Source organism: Physeter macrocephalus, unplaced genomic scaffold (assembly GCF_002837175.3).
Source record: "Physeter macrocephalus isolate SW-GA unplaced genomic scaffold, ASM283717v5 random_1484, whole genome shotgun sequence".
In the NCBI taxonomy this organism is placed as follows: Eukaryota; Metazoa; Chordata; class Mammalia; order Artiodactyla; family Physeteridae; genus Physeter; species Physeter macrocephalus.
In genome coordinates, this window is record NW_021147053.1 from 1 (window position 1) to 19,516 (window position 19,516).

General features: G+C 45.6%; 1 protein-coding gene and 2 non-coding genes across 3 annotated transcripts; 2 read left to right on the top strand and 1 right to left on the bottom strand.

The window, feature by feature from the left end:
* The first annotated feature begins 2,330 nt into the window (after positions 1-2,330).
* Positions 2,331-2,741, top strand: LOC102993221 (heat shock factor-binding protein 1-like). Its single transcript, XM_055083650.1, has 2 exons — positions 2,331-2,398; positions 2,489-2,741. The coding sequence occupies exons 1-2, from the start codon at positions 2,331-2,333 to the stop codon at positions 2,739-2,741; spliced, it is 321 nt and encodes a 106-aa protein (XP_054939625.1).
* A 4,869-nt stretch (positions 2,742-7,610) lies between these two features.
* TRNAL-CAG (transfer RNA leucine (anticodon CAG)) lies at positions 7,611-7,693 on the top strand. The gene has a single exon. It is a non-coding gene; the product is annotated as a tRNA-Leu (tRNA).
* A 216-nt stretch (positions 7,694-7,909) lies between these two features.
* On the bottom strand, positions 7,910-7,992 carry TRNAL-CAG (transfer RNA leucine (anticodon CAG)). Its single transcript has one exon. It is a non-coding gene; the product is annotated as a tRNA-Leu (tRNA).
* Between the last annotated feature and the right edge of the window lie 11,524 nt (positions 7,993-19,516).

The following is a 19,516-nucleotide window of genomic DNA, read 5'->3' on the forward strand; positions in this document are numbered from 1 at the left end:
TGCTCACTAGTCAGCTCCTGACTACGGTGTAAGCCAGCACAGATCTAGGCCATATTAGTCTTTGGGTTACAGGTGACAGAAGTTCACATTAAACTGGCTTACGTGCAAAAGGGCATTGGCTCATAAAACTGAAAAGACCAGCAGCGAACGGTTTCAGGCACAACTAAATTCAAGTGTTGGAATAATATCGATGTCAACAGAGTTCTGACTTTCTGTATTTTCCAGCTCTTCTCAAGCAGGCTTTGGACGGCATAGCCATGGCAGCCACCACCAGCCTCAGACTTTACCGGCTCAGCCACCTGAGCCCCACACCCACTTTCTCTTCTCCAAGAGTTCCCTCTCGCCAGACTCCCATTGGACCAACTGGAAGCATGTGTTCATTTCTGAACCAATCACTGTGTAGCTAGGTGAATGGAACTGACTGATTGGTCAGACCTGAGTCACAAGCCCATTTCCCCCCAACATGGTAGGAGAGTAGAGTCCGCTTCACATGACCTGCCTGTGCAGAGAGTGGGGGAGGCGTTGTTTCCAATGGAAAATCAGGAGGCTGGTACCAGAAGCCCGGGGTGGGGAGCGGGAGAGGGAGGGGGGCGTGAGTGGTGGGAGTGGGAGGTGGCCAGAGCAGGGGTGGGATTGAATCCGAAGGGGCTCCCAAAGAGTAGTGGCACGTCACGTCAAAGAGGAAAGCCATAGGGCTTCCCTGGTGGCGCAGTGGTTGCGCGTCTGCCTGCCGATGCAGGGGAACCGGGTTCGCGCCCCGGTCTGGGAGGATCCCACATGCCGCGGAGCTGCTGGGCCCGTGAGCCATGGCCGCTGGGCCTGCGCTCCGGAGCCTGTGCTCCGCAACGGGAGAGGACACAACAGAGGGAGGCCCGCATACCACAAAAAAAAAAAAAAAGAACAAGAGGCCGCAGCAGAGGGAGGCCCGCATACCACAAAAAAAAAAAAAAAAAAAAAAAAAAGAGGAAAGCCATAATGTGGTCCTGCGGAAATGTTTAATATCTTTATTTATTTATTTATTTATTTATTTATTTATTTATTTATTTATTTCCCGGACCGGGGCATGAACCCGTGTGCCCCGCATCGGCAGGCGGACTCTCAACCACTGCGCCACCAGGGAAGCCCTGTTTAATATCTTTAATGACTTGCATCGCACCTGCCCATGACGACGGACGACAGCCTTTGTGCTGGAGCCAGCTGGGAGGTTGGTGGACTGCAGGAATCGGGAGTGGGGAGGGGCCAGGGTGGCGGTGGGAACTCAGGGCAGCCCTGTTTAGCAATTGGTACAGCAGTACGTTACTCCGTCGACAGGGCTGTGGTCACAGGGAGGGAAACAGGGTAATAACCAGTCCCTAGACCTCAGACACCACGTCCCCCTTTACCCCTGCACTGGGTACACAAAGCCCACCCTGAGAGAAAGCCCTGGGCTGGTGGAGCCCGAAGCAGAACACCAAAACGTTTTAGCCAAAAGATGCAGAGCAGATGGGGCCTGCGAGAGGTCTGGAGGTCCCTGGGCCCCAGATGGGCCAAAGGAACTGATGTGTCAATGCAGAGAGCTGGGCGTGTGAGTCTGAGCTGAAGCCTCAGGGGAAGGCAAGAGGTCATAAATGGCCTCACCTGAGGAGGCTTCCTGAGCTCCACCTGAGACGGACAGAAAACTGACTTGAAGAGCCCAGGGAATTGACCCGCCCATCCGTCCATCCATCCATTCGTCCGTTCATCCACTCATGCAGTACTTATGTATCAAGTTCCTGCTACGTGACAGGTACTGTACTATCTGCTGGGAGTACCTGGTGAACAAGGTGGCCACGGTTCCTGACTTCACAAGAGCACAGAGGCTAGTGGGAGAGAAACGTGATCATCAATTGCCAGCGAATAAGCACAGTAACTTTGCATCTGTCGGAAGGAGGCCAGATTGAAAGTGAGTGGGAGGTGGGGTGAGGGACCATTTTCACCCGGGGGCTGATCTGGGGATGATGAAAGGAGCCAGCCCTGCATGAGCTGGGGGAAGATGGCTCTACATGGAGGAAACAGAAAGCGCAAAGACCCTGAGGAGGAATGTGCTTTGTGGACTGAAGGAACAGAAAGATGCGGGCAGGGAGCTGGAAGTGGGAGATGAGGCTGGAGAGGGGAGCAAGGCTGGCTCAAAGGGGGCAGTCAGGATACTACGGTTGTTGGGATGGCCCTATAGACACTACTTCTGCAAAGTCAGTTTGACAGGTGGGAACTTGCTCCACAATATTCAGCAGGTGCAAGAAATGGTACACTGGGGACAAACAGCAATGTAGGTGATGGTCTGAGACAGCACCGCCAAGCTGGGAACTGGGGAGATGGCCAAGACTGACCCCAAGGCCGTGCAGGATCTCACCTCGGTGGTGCAGACACCCCTGCAACAGATGCAAGATAAATTTCAGACCATGTCCGACCAGATCATTGGAAGAAATATCCTTTATTAGTAGTCAGTCTCTGCTGGGCCTTTGGATCCCAGTTTCCGGATGGTGGTGGCGATAAGTGGGTGGTTTGCAGGTCAACTTCCACTAGTCATTTACTCGGTGGTGCAGACACCCCTGCAACAGATGCAAGATAAATTTCAGACCATGTCCGACCAGATCATTGGAAGAATTGATGACACGAGCAGTCGCATTGATGACCTGGAGAAAAATATCACAGACCTCATGACACAGGCTGGGGTGGAAGAGCTGGACGGTGAAAACAAGATCCCCACCACACAGAAGAGTTGAAGGTTGCTCATCTGCACTGGAATCTGGAACAACCTTTTTACAAGCCAAGAGAAGACGATGGTTTTTTGCAACTACTATGTGTAGACAGGTTTTATATTATAAAGTGTGCGTTCTGCTCACCATATACTATAGAGTTAAATTATAGAGTGATTTCCCTCCCGTGCCCCCATGTTTCCTGAACACGGTAACTTCATATCTTGGACCTTGGTCAGTTGTGCTATTAAACACTAATACTTTAGCAGTTCCTGGGGGGGAAAAAGAAAGAAATGGTACATTGCTTTATTTTTCTAGGCTAACATTTAAAGCATTTATTCTATTCCAGGAACTCTTAAACGTTGAGCATGTATTAACTCTTCAATCTATACAACGCTTTGAGGCAGATACTATTCCTAAATTCATTTTACAGACTGGGAAACTGAGGAACAGAGGGACAGAGAGGCTAAATAACTCCTGATGGTCACAGAACTAGCAGAAGCAAGATTTAAACCAGGTGGTTCCAGAATCCACACGCTGAGATGCTCAGCCAGGCTGCCTCAAGTCAAAATTGGCTTTACACCTCTTGCTTATCGGAGTGGCATGCTACAGAGTCTCCCCCATTCCTGGGGTTCTCTTTCTAGGGTGATCAAAGGCCTTGGGGGCACGATAAGCAGTCTACAGAACTTGGAAGTGAGCTTCTGGCCTTTGGTCCATTCTGGTCACCACTGTCCACATGATCCATTCAAAATCGGGGAACTGGGTTGCCCAACTCTCCACACCAAGGGGGGGACCTGGGGTCTTTGGCGCTGTCTTCAGAGGGACCAAGCAGTTCCTATCCCACCCCATCAGAGATCTACACCTGCTTCATCCGCTTCACCCCTGAGGTCCCCCCTCAGTGGACCAAGATGCCCAAACCAGGCCTTGGCAGGGATTCACTACTGGCGCCTGATGGCTTCTGTCCCTGAACCTTAGCCAAGGAAATCAGAGCCTGAGGCACAAAAACTTGGCCTTGCCACTTGGACTGGCTTGCTGGGAAAAGCCTACCCTTTCTTTTAAGTCTCCTCCAATAATGAAAACAGAACTAAAATTAACGTCTCCAAATCCAGCCTGCCACCTTAGTTGGCAAGCCCTCATGGCGTTTGCTTTTAAAAAGAAACAATGTAAATAAAGTACCTATCACAGTTCTAGGCTCAGAATAGTTCTAGGCTCAGAATAGTTCTCAAGAAAGAGTATTTCAAAAAAGAGTATTAAGCCAGAAAAATCAGGTTCCACTTATCATCTGTGTGACTCTGGGTAAGTTACTTTGGCCTCTCTGAGCCTCATTTTCCTCATCTGTAAATGGAGGTAATGATATTCGGTGTTGTGGTGATGTTATAAACATTAAGTGAAATAATGGATGTAAAGGAGACATTCACTAAAACTCAGCTTCCTGCCACTCTTTTCCCAAGCAGAGGTGGGTATGTGTGCCAGGGTCACAGGGATGCCAGGATTCCCCCTTTCAGGCCCCTGGGCTGGCTGAGCACCAGGTCCCCACGGGGACTGACTCCATCTGTCCCTATTAGGGCTGAGCAGGGCCGTGCCGGGACTTCCCCAGTTGCTGGTAGACTTTCCAGGCTGAGCTCAGGGGACTTTCCTCTCCCTACCTGGACAAATGCCCAGAGTGGAAAATGAGTGAGGTCTGTCCCTCGAGGATCCATTGTCGGTGTCTAGGCTGCTATCTGATAAGGGGGAAATGGAACAAACAGGAATAGTAGCCCTTTCCTATTTTGGGTCTTGGGGGTCTGAAGCTGGAATGGGATCCTGAAGTGGCTTCCTCCACGCCACAAATCTGGCACCTGAAAGGTGTCAGGGGAGGACAGCTGACCATCCACCCAAACGCAGGAGGTAGGGCTGAGTGGGGCCTCAGCACCTCCATCCAATGAGCACTTTCTCCCAGCCAGGCCAGGAGGGGAGCAGGCAGAGAGGGTCTGGCTTGGGCTCCAGCTCTGGGCTTGCCACTGTTTTCTTACCTCTAAAACGATGCGCCCATAGAAAGGTTGGTGGTGTAAGGCATGAGGGGAGGGTTCCAGAGGTGGAGAGCACAGGGCTTCTGCCCCAAAGAGGATGTTGGCAAATCACTCAGCCTGTGTGAGCCTGAGCTCCCTGGAGTAGGAGGAGGGAGCAGCTCCCTACTCCTGCCCAAGGGAGCTGCTAGCAGCTCCTGCCCACAGCACTGATCTCAAAGGGAAGTTGTGAGCATCTGATGACCTCTATGATCTTGGTGACTTTCTGTTGCATCCCTGCATCCCCTCTCTCCACATTCACACACACACACACACACACCAGCCAGCAGGGCTTGTTCATTATACCTCCAAAACACATCTTGAACTTTGAACTTGACCACCTTTTGCATCTCCACTCCCCTGGTCCAGCCACCATCATCTCTCATCCTCCTTTCCATGGCCTTCTCCCTGGACTCTTGATTTTTCTCTTGCCTCTCATGTCCTTTCTCCTACAGCAGCCAAAGGGATCATTTTGAAAGGCCAACTGAATCATGTCACTTGCCTGCTTTTAAACACTCCAGTGACTCCAACACACACAGAAGAAAAGCCAAACTCCTCTTCCTGGCATCCCAGCCATGTGTGATATGGACTTCAGCCTCCTGCCACCCATACCCTTGCTCCATTGGCCTTGCTGCCCCTCCAACAGACCACAGCCCCTCCCTGCCTCAGGACCTTTGCACTGGCTATGCCTCCCACCTAGAACACTGCTACTCCTGGCTTTGACTGTGCTTGTCTCTCCCTTTGGAACTCATTGTCACCTCCTCTGAGAGTGGCCCTCCCTGACCACCCTTCCTATGAGAGCCCCTAGTCACTCTTTTTTTTTCTTTTCATACATCTTTATTGGAGTATAATTGCTTTACAATGTTGTGTTAGTTTCTGCTGTACAACAAAGTGAATCAGCTATAAGATATATCCCCATATCCCCATCTCCCCTCCCTATCCCACCCCTCTAGGTCATCACAAAGCACCGAACTGTAGCTATCTGTTTTACATTTGGTAGTGTATATATGTCAGTGCTACTCTCTCACTTCGTCCCAGCTTCCCCTTCCCCCACTGTGTCCTCAAGTCTGTTCTCTACGTCTGTATCTTTATTCTTGCCCTGCCACTAGGTCCATCAGTACCATTTTTTATGATGGGAGCCCCTAGTCACTTTTTTTTTTTTTGGTGGGGAGGCTGCGATGGGTCTTTGTTTCTGCACAGGCTTTCTCTAGTTGTGGTGAGCGGGGAGCTACTCTTCGTTGGGGTGTGCAGGCTTCTCATTTCAGTGGCGCGTCTTATTGGGGACCACAGGCTCTAGGCACGCAGGCTTCAGCAGTTGCAGCACGTGGGCCCTAGAGCGCTTGGGCTTCAATAGTAGCATCACGCGAGCTCAGTAGTTGTGGCTCATTGGCTCCGCCGCATGTGGGATCTTCCTCGACCAGTGATCGAACCCATGTTCCCTGCATTGGCAGGCAGACTTTAACCACTGCGCCACCAGGGAAGTCCCCCTAGTCACCCTTGATCACTATTAAAAGATACTTTTTTAAAGGTAAAATCGTGATTCTCACATAATTATAAAATGAACACAAGTCAAAGATTTCATCTAACTCAGTAATTTGTGGGGAAACCAGTAAGATGTTACAACCGACTCAAAGGACACACATATATTGGCAATCACAAATGATGAAATGGATTTATAATACAGATGTAAAAATGGTCAGTATCCACAGGGCAATAATTAATTGCATTCCACTCCAACAAAATCCACTTGCATTTCTGTGAATAAGAATCATTTGTATGTAGAAGTAATGAAAGGTGCAGGCCCTTGAGAATCAGCCAGCCAGGACTGGTGCCCCAGACAGGACACCTAGTTATCTTTCTTGGCCTATTTCAAAGTCTCTTGCAAGTTTCCTGACATCCTCTTTCTTGCACTTAGCAGCACTTTTAACCTTTTCTTTCTTTCTTTCTGTCTTTTTTTTTTTGCCATTTTACCTTTCACGTATTTCTTATCTTTCTCCCTTCGCCCCAGGCTTGAATGTGTCTTAAGGGCGGAAATTCTGTTTTGTATACGAGCCTCCCCGAAATCCCGTGGAGAAAGGTACCCTCGCGACCTGAGGTCTTCTGGTCCCTGGGCAGAGCCAGTGCGTGGGTAAGTGTGGGGTTAGGGAGGAGACGTGAATCACGAAATGACGCAATGCGGGAAGGAGGAGGCGAGGGACGGATTAATCCACGGACATTCCCTGCACGCCTACTGTGTGCTAAGCAAGGTTTGCGAGCTAGGAACACAGTCAGGAAAAAGGGTGGATCCGGCTGTGCCGCTGCAGGACTCGGTGTAACCCGGAGCCTGAGTAAATGAGTTAAACACACATACAAATGTGAAGTTGCAGTTTTGACGAATGTACGCGTGCCAAGAGACCCTGCGATATCCGGGCTTCACCTGGTTCGGGCGCCAGCAGAGATCTACAAGCCTGTGTGAGTGTGCGGACTTGACTGTTTCTCGTGGAACAGGCAAGAGGGCATGTATGCAGAAATGCAAGGGTACTTACAGATATGCAAGAGTCAAAGCTGATGTGAATAGTAAATGCATGAATGCAGAATGAATGCCTGTCGGCGGCACGAACGCACACGGGTCGAAGTAATAGTCCTCGGTCTCTCGGCCGTTCAGTGTCCAGCACACCGCGGGCGCCCTCTGCCGCTGCCCAGGCGCCTAGTTCCTCACCTTCTCGTTCCGTCTCGCTCCTCCCCTTCGAGCCAACGCCAGTATCTGGCTCCTCCCAACGTAGGGAGGAGAACAAAAGTTTCAGCGTTTCACTACGCATGCGCACATCAGAGCCATTTTGGAGGGGATTGCTCGCAGAGGGACGTACCGGTAGTCAGGATGGCCGAGCGGTCTAAGGCGCTGCGTTCAGGTCGCAGTCTCCCCTGGAGGCGTGGGTTCGAATCCCACTTCTGACAAACCTATAGTTTTTTTCCTCTACCTTGCACGTAACGTAAAGTAGCGCATGAAATAGGTAATACTATTAATCTTTTTACGAAACAAGTATTTCCTTCTTAAAAGGTGTTTTTTTTCTTAATGATATTTATTTGACTTTTGGAATGTAAAAGAGAAAGATCCGATCTGAAACCGCAGACACTCTCCTTAGACCCTGGAACGAGAGAAAACGAGAAGATTGTCAGAAGTGGGATTCGAACCCACGCCTCCAGGGGAGACTGCGACCTGAACGCAGCGCCTTAGACCGCTCGGCCATCCTGACTCTTGACTACATGTTTGTGGCGTCTTTTTTAGTGCACTGTGTGGTGCGACGCGGCTTGGGAATTATCCAGATAATTTTGAGGTCCCTGGTAGCTCCAGATCCAACCACACAGCCCCTCGTCATCCTCAATCAATAAGCACCCGCGTTGCCCAGATTTACCGTTATGCTTAAACTGGTTCAGTCTTTTTACTACTTATATGTTTTAAATGGAAACTCTAGCCTGAACAGAAAATGAAAATTAGTTTCCCTTGCCATCAATAGAAAATAACTATAAAAATAAATACAATGGAAGTGAAACTATATTATTAAATTCTAGTCACTTGCCAACGCTCGGAACCTGACGTTTTGACATTATTTTTAATGACAAATATTATCGAAAGGGTTGAGACTATTGTTGAGCCCCTGGGGGAACTGAGGAGGGGGTCTACATGATTCTTTTTGGAAGGGGGTGTGCTCGGTTATGGACTTTGCCATGGGCTCCTCCATGGATGGGAAGACACGGGCAATGGAATCCCATTCCACAAGTGTTTAGCTGAAGCCTCATCAAGAGAAAGTTGGCTTTTATACCTTTTTGTAAACTGGCCAAGGGCAAAGCTGGAGGATGTTAAACCTGGAGAAGAGATAATTTATGTCTATAAAAGCCTCATGTGTACAAGGGATTTAGATTGTGTCTGTTGATCCTTGCCCCGAGAACTGGGGCTTGAGGTGGGCATGCAATGGGTGGGAGGTTACCACGGAGGAAGGTTTCCACAGAAGAAAGAGCTTGCTGGAAAGAAAACAGGGTGCCCGTGGAGATAGTGATATCCCCATCATTGGAGGCATTCAAGACGAGGCTGGACATTCACTGGCAGAAAAACTGGTAAAGGGATTTGACAGTTCCTGTCTCTTATTGCTGCTGTAACAAATTACTACTAACTTAGAGACTTAAAACCACACCATTTATTATCTTATAGTTCTGGAGGTCAACACTGTGTTCCTCCTGGAGTCTCTAGGGGATATCCATTTCCTTTCCTTTTCCAGCTTCTAAAGACCACCACATTTCTTGGTTCATATCCCCACATCACTCCACCTTCTGCTTCTGTCTTCATGATGCCTTCTCTGACTCTGACCCTCCTGTCTAACCTCGTATTCTCACCTAACGCAAGTTTGTGTGCCCAAAGCACAGTGAGGCCAAACACACCTGAACATCAGAGTTTGGAGCAGAGAAAGATTTATTGCCAGGGCCATGCAATGAGAACGGGTGGCTTGTGCTCAAAAGGCCGGAACTCCCCCATGGGTTTCAGGGAAGAAGGTTTTATACGGAAATTTGGCGGGGGAGGGCTGCAGGGTGTGTAACCTTCTTCTAGTTGGTGGTGAGGTAACAGGGTGGTGTTCTAAGAATCTCAATCATCAGCCTTCCGGTTCCAACCAGTCTGGGGTCCCAGTGCTTGTACTGAGCCTGAAGTTACCATCCTCTACCTGGGCAGGGGCCTTAGTTCCTATAGAAGAACTCAGAGATGTATGTCAGGTCTTCCTTACATACCCCCAGGAGGAACCAGGAGCAGGCCCCATGGCCGCACTATGGTTTCTTTCTGTATTCTCTCACTCTAATTACTAATTGAATCTGCCCTTTGGAACTTAGAGAAGGTCTTGGAGGTGGAAACCTTTTTCCCACAAACAAGGGATGGGGAGTACAGAAAGGCCTTTGTACTTGGGAAGGCCCCACAAGGTCCTGTACAGTTTCAGTTCCTCCTTTTCTTTGATACTCCTCAGTCTTCAGGGGAACAGGTGTTGAACAGAGAGGTCAATTATAAACTTGGTAGAGGAACTTGGTTTTAGGGGAACTTGGTTTCATTATAAAGATGCTTGTATTTACACTGGGTCCATCCTTATAATCCAGAGTAATCTCCCCTGTCTCAAAATACTTAGTTTAGCCATATCTGCAAAATCCCTTTAATCATGTAAAGTAATATATTCACAGGCGCCAGAAATTGGAGGTAATTATCTTTGGTGAGGCAGCCTATGTGTGTTTGAGGGGGGAAGAGACAGGGTGAGAGGGAGACTTGTATATTTAAATTTTTGTATCATGTGCATATATTCTCTTGTCAAAAATAAATATGGGGCTTCCCTGGTGGCGCAGTGGTTGAGAGTCCGCCTGCCGATGCAGGGGACACGGGTTCGGGCCCTGGTCTGGGAAGATCCCACATGCCGCGGAGCGGCTGGGCCTGTGAGCCATGGCCGCTGAGCCTGCGCGTCCGGAGCCTGTGCTCGGCAACGGGAGAGGCCACAACAGTGAGAGGCCCGCGTAACGCAAAAATAATAATAATAAATAAATAAATAAATAAATATGATTTCTCACCAGGTGATCAAGGTCAACATCAATAGTGATAAGTCAGATTGATAGTTTGTCAGATTGATTTGATGTGCCCTTAAATGGCACTTGGCCCCTGTAGACTTCCTCCCCAAAACACAATTACCCTGAGTCTAATCATGAGAAACATCAGACAAATCCCAATTTAAGAGCATTCTACAAAATACCTGAGTAGTGCTTCTCAAAACTAGCAAGGTCATCAAACACAAGGAAAGTCTAAGAAACTGTCACAGATAAGCCTAATAAAAGACATCACTAGTAAATATAATCTGGTATCCTGGATAGGATCCTGGAACAGTAAACGGATATTAGGGAAAAACTGAAAAAATCTGAATGAGGTATGGACTTTAATAATAATGTATCAATGTTGGCTCATTATTTCTGATAAATACACCATACTATAACTGAGCAGGACTCTAAGGGGCCTTCCCAGGACAGACCCCTCCCCCATATCCTCTGCTTTAGCTCCTCTCTGAAGTACATAGATAATAGTATCTGGTACACATTTCCTGAGTTGTTTTACTGATGCTAAAAACATCACCAAATGGAAGAAATTAACTACTTGATGATCATGACCATGTAGCCCCCAGACCTACTGGCACCTAAGGATTGATATTAACCCCTGTGACACCACCCTGTTACCTAACCATAAACCAATCAGAGAATTGTGCACGAGCTGATTGCATAACCTGGGACACCCCATCCTCATTTTGCCTTTAAAACTGCCTCACTGAAACCCATTGGGGAAGTTCAGGCTTTCTGAGCATTAGCTGCTCTGGACTCCTTGCTTGGCGCCCTGCAATAAATACTGCACTTTCCCTCACCACAGCCCAGGGTCAGTAGATTGGCTTTACTGCACACAGGTGAGCAGACACAAGTTTGGTTCAGTAACACTACTAATGCAAGATATTAATAACAGAGGAAACTGCATGTGGGGTATAAGTGAACTCTCTGTACTCTTTGCAATAATTCTGTAAATCTGAAACTATTCTGAAAAGTTTAAAACTCTTAAAGATAATACAATTTCATAGATTATATATTAACAAAACATATAAACTGTAAAATATATAACTACATTGTTTATACATTTATATTGTATATAAAATTATTTATTTAAAAAATATATATAACAAAATGTGTCTATTAAAGTCTCAGAGGCCATAAAAAATCTGGATCTGTGATTATCTCTGGATGGTGGCATTTATTATGATTTTTTTCTCATCAGTTACCTGCATTTGATATTTGTATAATGAACATAGATTACTTGGGTAATTCTTTTTTAATTAAAAAACTGTCAGGAAAAATTGGAGAAGGCTTTGGAAAAGGCAAAAAGATTCCTGGATGTTCTTTCAAAGGAATATTATGTGTTGTCTACAGCTGTGCTGTCTAATACAGAAGCCACTAACCACGTGTAGCTACCGAGCACTTGAGATGTTTTGCAATCTTGGTATGAAGAAAAGAATGCAAAATATCTCAATAATAATGTTTATATTGATTACATGTTTAAATGATAATATTTTGAATACATTGGGTTAAATATATTATTTTAAATTGTTTAAAATTCAGTTCTTAAGTATGCAAGCAAATCTTGTCTGGTAAAATGGAATTGATTCCATCCTTGGTGGAGGCCAGTTTTGCATTTGTTAGCAAATTCTTTTCAGTATTCCTGATTGTGAGAGATATGTACAAATATATATATGCATATATGTGTGTGTACTACACAGTTCACTGGTATTAACTACACATATTGTTGTACAAACATCACCACCATCCATCTCCAGTACTCTTTTCATCTTGCAAAACTGAGACTCTATACCCGTTAAACAATAACTCTCCATTCCCTCCTCTCCCAACCCCTGGCAACCACCATTCTACTTTCTGTCTTTTTTTTTTTTGGGCACACCACGCAGCTTGCAGGATCTTAATTAGTTCCCCAACCAGGGATCGAAACTGTGCAGCCCGGCAGTGAAATCATGGAGTGCTAACCACTGGACCTCCAGGGAATTCCCTATCTTTATTCATTTGATTACTCTAGGTACCTCATATAAGAGGAATCATATAATACTTGTCCTTTTGTGACTGACCTATTTCATTTAGGACGTCTTCAAGGTTTATCCATGTTGTAGCATGTGTCAGAATTTCCTTCCTTTTTAAGGCTGAATAATATTCCATTGTACATATATACTACATTTTGCTATCCATTCACCCATCAGTAAACACTTGGGTTGCTTCCATGTTTTAACTATTGTGAATAATGCTGCTATGAGCATGGCTGTATAAATATCTCTTCAAGATCCTGCTTTCAATTCTCTTGCATATAGTATACCCAAAAGTGGAATCTCTGGCTCATATGGCAATTCTATTTTTATTTCTTTGAGGAACTGCCATACTGTTTCCACTGCACAATTTTTTTTGCATTTTACTTTAAAGATGTATCCTTTAACAAAACGTTCTCAACATCCAGGAGGAGAATAGAAGAATGGCCCATCTACAAATGGGTACTTAACTACAGCATCTACAGAACATCGTATATAATTAGGATATGCCAATTTCTTGTTGGGCAAAGGAGGAGAAAAAGGAAAATCGGGGCAGTGGTGGGGGTGATGGAGATGGTGAAGCTTGGTGTCCTGGAGAAGAGGTTTCAGGAAGGGTCCTGGAACTGTGGGCATGGGTGGGAAGGGCCAAGGGAGGATGGAAGATGGAGGCAGCTCCCAGAAGCAGGGCCCTGGGCCAGAGTGGGGAGAGGGACAGTGTTGATGCCCCTATGGCTATAGCTGGATCTTGCACCGTTGGAAGAGAGGCTGAAGAAACACAGTGTTCCTTCTTGTGGTTGCTTCTCATAGGTCACCTCCTCCAGGAAGCCTTCCCTGATGCTTCTTTCCTTTGACTAGGTATTTTGGCTTCCTCTGTGTTCCCACAACTCCCAGGATGACCTCTCAAAGCACTGGTATTGGAATGGCCTCTCTAGGTGTCTTCCAGCCTCTGAGGCTGAGCTCTTCAAAAAGGCAGAGATTGCAAGTCTCATTTGCCCATGAATTCCCAGGGCCTAGGACACAAAAATGTGGAGAAGGAGCTAACTGAGTACAGGTTGAATAATGAATGAATGATACAACAGGATGGGGAGGGCCAGGGGGCAGGAAGTCCTGGAAATGCCACTCCAGACCTCCTCATGCATCTGGCACCTGGACAGGATGGAGTCAGTCCACCCAAGCCCTGGCCTGACCATCTCTCTCACGAAAATGAGTTGTGGATCCCTGAACAAATAGTTAAACTTGATGTCCTCTCTCTGGAGCTCTGACCTTCCATCCCAAACAAGCTCTGTCCCAATCCTCATGGGCTGAAGGGGCCAGGCAGGGAAAATGACCAAACCGTATGTCCAACCTATGCCTCATTCTGGGCAAATCAGTAACTGGCCCAGAGGTTGGCAGGCTCATGCCAGCATCTCACCCACTCTGTCCATACCTCAGCTGCATCTCTCAACACAGAGACTTGCTCACAAAGGCCATCAGCCCACACCACTCTGCATGCCCACCCTTCGCTCTTGTACATCCACCTAGAACACCTCCTTCTCAAATGGCTCTTTTCAAGGCTCTGTTCAAATGGCACCTCCACCCTGAAGGCCTCACATCTTCTCCTACCCCAGGAGGTTCAGGCCTGGCGGCACTGCATAGACTGGCGTTCGCCTAGAAGTAATAGAGCCCCCTCTCCCAAAAGCTGTTGCTCTGTGATCTTCATGCACACCCAGTTGCAGCCTGCTCCTTGGATGCACCCCCAGGGGGATGCGCAGTGAGTGACAAGAGGAGCCACCTGGCCCCTGGTCACATTGCTCATGTACATCTTGAACTAACTCTTGTCCGTCTCTGAGATGGACAGACGTTCCAGCGGTGCCAGGAGGGCATTGGACAAGATCACTCTTCCCCAAACTTCAGGCATTTATTACCTATTTTCCCCTATCTGCATATCACTGTGCACCTAAAAATTTTTTTTAAATTAGTTATTATTATTAGTATTATTATTATTTTTTTGGCTGCGCAACATGTGGGATCTTAGTTCCCCGACCGGGGATCGCACCTGGGCCCTCGGCTGTCCTAACCACTGGCCCACCAGGGAATTCCCTGTACACTTATATATATTTTTTCTTTAATTGTGATAAGATACATATAACAAAATTTACCATTTGTAAGTGTACGGTTCTATGGCATTCACTGTTATGCAACCATCACCACATTCCATCTCCAGAATTTTTTCGTCTTCTCCAACTGAAACTCTGTCCCATCAAACCGTAACTCCCCACTCCTCTCTTCCTGAAGTCCCTGGCAATCAACATTCCATTTTCTCTTTCTATGGGTTTGACTACTTTTTTTTTTTTTTTTTAATATTTATTTATTTATTTGGCTTCGTCGGGTCTTAGTTGCAGTGCACAGGCTTCTCTCTAGTTGTGGCACACGGGTTAGTTCCCCGACCAGGGATCGAACCCACTTCCCCTGCATTGGGAGGTGGATTCTTAACCACTGAACCACCAAGGAAGTCCCTGTTTTGTTTTTTGATAGCAACCATCCGAATAAATGTGGGGTGATATCTCACTGTGGTTTTGATTTGCATTTCCTTAATGATTAGTGGTGTTGAGCATCTTTTCGTATGCTTGTTGGCCATTTGTATATCTTCTTTGGAGAAATGTCTATTCAAGTCCTTTGGCCATTTTTAAAATCAGTTTCGTTGTTATTGTTATTGAGTTTAGGGGTTCTTTATATGTTCTGGAAGTTAGCCTCTTTTTAGATTTAGATATATGATTGGTAAATATTTTCTCCCTTAGGTTGCCTTTTCACTCTATTTAACTGTGTCCTTTGATGCAGAAAGTTTTCATTTTGATGTAATCCAATTTATCTATTTTCACTTTTGTTGCTTGTGTTTTTGGTGTCAAATCCTAGAAATCATTGCCAAACCCAACATCGTGAAGCTTTTTTTTTTTTTTTTTTTTGGCTACTTTGGGTCTTCGTTGCTGCGGGTGGGCTTTATCTAGTTGCATCAAGCGGGGGCTACTATTCGTTGCGGTGCACTGGCTTCTCATCGCGGTGGCTTCTCTTGTTGCGGAGCACGGGCTCTAGGGCGCAGGCTTCAGTAGTTGTGGCTCGCGGGCTCTAGAGCGCAGACTCACTCAGTAGTTGTGGTGCACGGGCTTATTGCTCCTCAGCATGTGGGATCTTCCCGGACCAGGGCTCGAACTTGTGTCCGCTGCATTGGCAGGCGGATTCTTAACCACTGCACCACCAGGGAAGCCCGTGAAGCTTTTTCCCCTATGTTTCCTTCTATGAGTTTTATAGTTCTAGGTCTTATGCTTAAGTTTTTGATCCATTTTGAGTTAATTTTCATATATAGTATAAAGCAAGGGTCCAATTTCATTTTCTGTATGTGGATATCCAGTTTTCCCAACACCATTTGTTAAAAGACTGTCCTTTCCCCAGTGAATGGTCTTGACACCTTTGTCAAAAATCATTTGACTGTGTAAGGGGTTTTACACACTTTTTGAAAATTAAATATTTTCTTTAAGTGGACTCATTTTAAGTGTAATAAATGTGTTTTTTAAAGAAACTTACGAAGACTTCCCTGGCAGTCCAGTCATTAAGACCTTGCACTTCCACTGCAGGGGACATGGGTTCGATCCCTGGTCGGGGAATTAAGATCCCACAAGCTGTGCAGGGCGGCCAAAAAAAAAAAAAAAAAAAAAAGGAGATTAACAAAATTAGATGTTAAAGACATATTAGCACCAAAAAAGGCTTTCTTCTTGGCATAATCAGATTGAAAGTGAAGTTAAAAACCAAGTACTCCTAATGAAGCATTTGAAGTATTTGATGACTACCCCTGGGCCATCAAAAATCATCTCACATCCCACACAAAGGTCTTTTCCAGGGGGATGCACTGCCCTCAGGTCTTAAAGGGGATTCTTGTCAATGATCCCCATTTCCCAAGCCTTTCCCACCTCTGTTTGGTACATTCTGGGCTGGGGTGGAGATGGCAATAGATTGAAAGCTGCTCTGGCCTCCACCTCCTGCTGCGGCTGGATGACAGAAGAGAGGGTAAGAAGGGGCAGAAGCAGATGGGGAGGCTGGAAATGGGAGGGGGGATACTCAGGCAGGACTGCCTCTCTCAGGATCACTGCTGGGGATGAGAAGATGTAGATGCTAGTTCTGCTGTTGCCTCTAATTCAGTAGGTGACCCTGGGTAAGTCACTGCCCTTTACAAATGAGTAAAACCAGTTGGTGAACAGCCTCTTTGGAAAAATGGTGCAGCCACTTTTGAAAACAGTTTTGCAATGTCTTATAAAGTTAATGATACACATACCACATGATCCAGAAATTCTACTCCTAGGTACATACCCAAGAGAAATAACATATGTTCACACAAAAAACCTGCATGTGAATGTTCATAGCAGTTTTATTCATAGCCGTCCAAACTGGAAAGAACCCAAATGTTCATCAACCAGTGAAAGGACAAAGAAATTGTGGTATATCAATACAATGGAATACATTCCTTAATAAAAGGAAACAATCTACCTGTATGCTCATCAACATAGATGTGTCAATGAAAAATTAATTAATAGTCAATCTAAGAAAGAAATAGAAAATTTCATCCAAGCCAATCTGAGGATATAACCAGGCAGATAGCCTTTCCAAAAGCTCTGAGGACTGACTGTTCCACCTGTTAGAGGTCAAAGCAGAGTTATATACATTGTTGAGACAAAGGGTTATGCATCACATGACGTATTGATAGTTTACACAGTCCAGATCTGCAGGTACAAAGCAAGTAGTGGGTCATTGTGACCCCTTACAAGATTAAGAAGGAATGTTATCTCCTATAGAGGTCTGGTTAATGCAGACACACAATACACACTAAAAGGGAGGGAGGAGGAACATATGAAAAAACATTTTTTGTTTAAATTTGTCTTGTCTTGCCATAAAATATGAATTTTATTTCATCAGATGAATTTCAAAAGCTTTATGTTACATAAAAGAGCTTTTCACAAAAGACTACTGTATAAGTTTCCTCTTGCTGCTGTGACAAATTATCACAAATTCAGTGGTCTAAAACAACACATTTATTCTATTGTAGATCTGGAATCTAAAATGAGCCTTAAGGGGCTAAATCAAAGTGTCAGCAAGGCTGGTTGCTTCTGGAGGCTCTAGGGAGAATTTGTTCCTTGCCTCTTCCACTTCTAAAAGCTACTGGCATTCCTCGGCTCCTGACTGCATCCTGTCAATCTCTATTTCTGTGCTCACATTACTGTCATCAAATCTCCCTGTGCCTCCCTCTTATAAGGACATCTGTAGTTACATTTAGGGGCCACTCAGATAATCCAGGATAATCTCCTCATCTCGAAGTCTTTAATCACATCTGCAGAATCCCTATTTCCATAACAGGTAACGTTCACAGGTTTTAGGAATTAGGATGGAGCATCTTGGCCTGCCACAACTATATCATGTAAGATTCTATATGACATTCTGGAAAAGGCAAAACAACAATGACAGAAAACAGGTCAGCGGTTGCCTGGGGCCAGGGTGGAGGTCACAAAGGAACTTTTTGGGGTGATCAAAATGTTCTATATTTTAATTTTGGTTGTGGTTACATGACTGTCACATTTATCAAAATGCCACAGAGTGGGAGAAAGAAAGTAGGAGAAAACAATAGCAACATACAAAAGTGACAATGACAATGGGGAGAGGGGATCCAAAATATAAAAGGAGCTCCAAAAATTAAAAAAAAAAAAAAACACAAACTGGGCTGCAACATTGGAGGGAGTACAGTACTCCACAAGACCGCTGTCACTTCTGATGCAACTGCAGGGTTCGGGGGGTTCCCAAAACCACCCTCAGGTTCAATAATTCATTAGCTAGAAGCCCTCACAGAATGTGCTGCAAGCTGTTATACTCACAGTTACAGTATGTTACAGATAAAGAACACAGATTAAAATCAGACATGTGGTTATGGAAATGTTCTGGAATTAGACAGTGGTGATGATTCATTATAGTGAATACACTAAAACCACTGAATTGTATTCTTTTTTAAAGGGTGACTTTTAAGTTCCAAAAGTGGAATGTCTGTTGTCCTCTCCCCAGGGAGTCACGGACTCCATGCATTACTTACCCAGCACTGATGTGTGACAGTACACATGGAGTACTGCCAACCAGGTAAACTCACCAGCTGCCTTGGTGGCCAGAGCCCTTCTTGGGATTTCATCACCTGGCCACGGTTGAGCTCAGTGTCCAACTCCTCCAGGTGGAGCTACTTGAGCTGATGGCCAGTGCCTCCACCCTAAACAAAGACGTTTCTATCAGGCATGATGGTGCAAAGGTTTAGAGATTACCTCTCAGAAACTGAGGAAAAATGGCCAGACCACCCTTTGGGCAAATTTAATTCTTCACTACACAAAGGCAAATGATTCAAACCTTTCATATTTCCTTTTCTGTGAGGAGATTCACAGAAAAGGAAATATGAAAGGCCAATATTCAGCCACACTAGCTAAGTATTAGGAAATACAAATGGAAACAATGAGACTTTTTTTTTCTTAAGCTCACTACGTATAACTATAGGGGCAGGCAAATAGTTAAGCTCACTTACTCTTTTTTTTTTTTAATATGTATTTTTTTATTATTTTTGGTTGACTTGGGTCTTAGTTGTTGTGCACAGGCTTAGTTACCCAACGGCATGTGGGAATTTTAGTTCTCAGACTAGGGTTCAAACCCACATCCCCTGCATTGGAAGGAGGATTCTTAACCACTGGACCACAAGGGAAGTCCCATAAACTCACTTACTCTTAATGGGGATGTCAACAAATATGGTCTTTTGGAGCAATTTGGAAGTATCTATTAAAAAAGAAAAACATGCAAATACCCTCAATCCAGTGGTTCTGCTTTGAAGACTGAATTCATGTGTGTGCAGAGACGCATAAATAAGAAGGCTTATATAATATTGAAACCGCATAATTCAGATGGGATTCGAACCCAGCCAAAACTCAGATTAGGACTTGAACCCATGGGCTGGGACTTGAACCTACTGTCTTTTGAGATCACACACCTGGTTTCAGGACTTAACGAAGCTCAGGTTCTTTTTTTTTTTTTTTTTTTTTTTTTTTTTAGCGGTACGCGGGCCTCTCACTGTTGTGGCCTCTCCCGTTGCGGA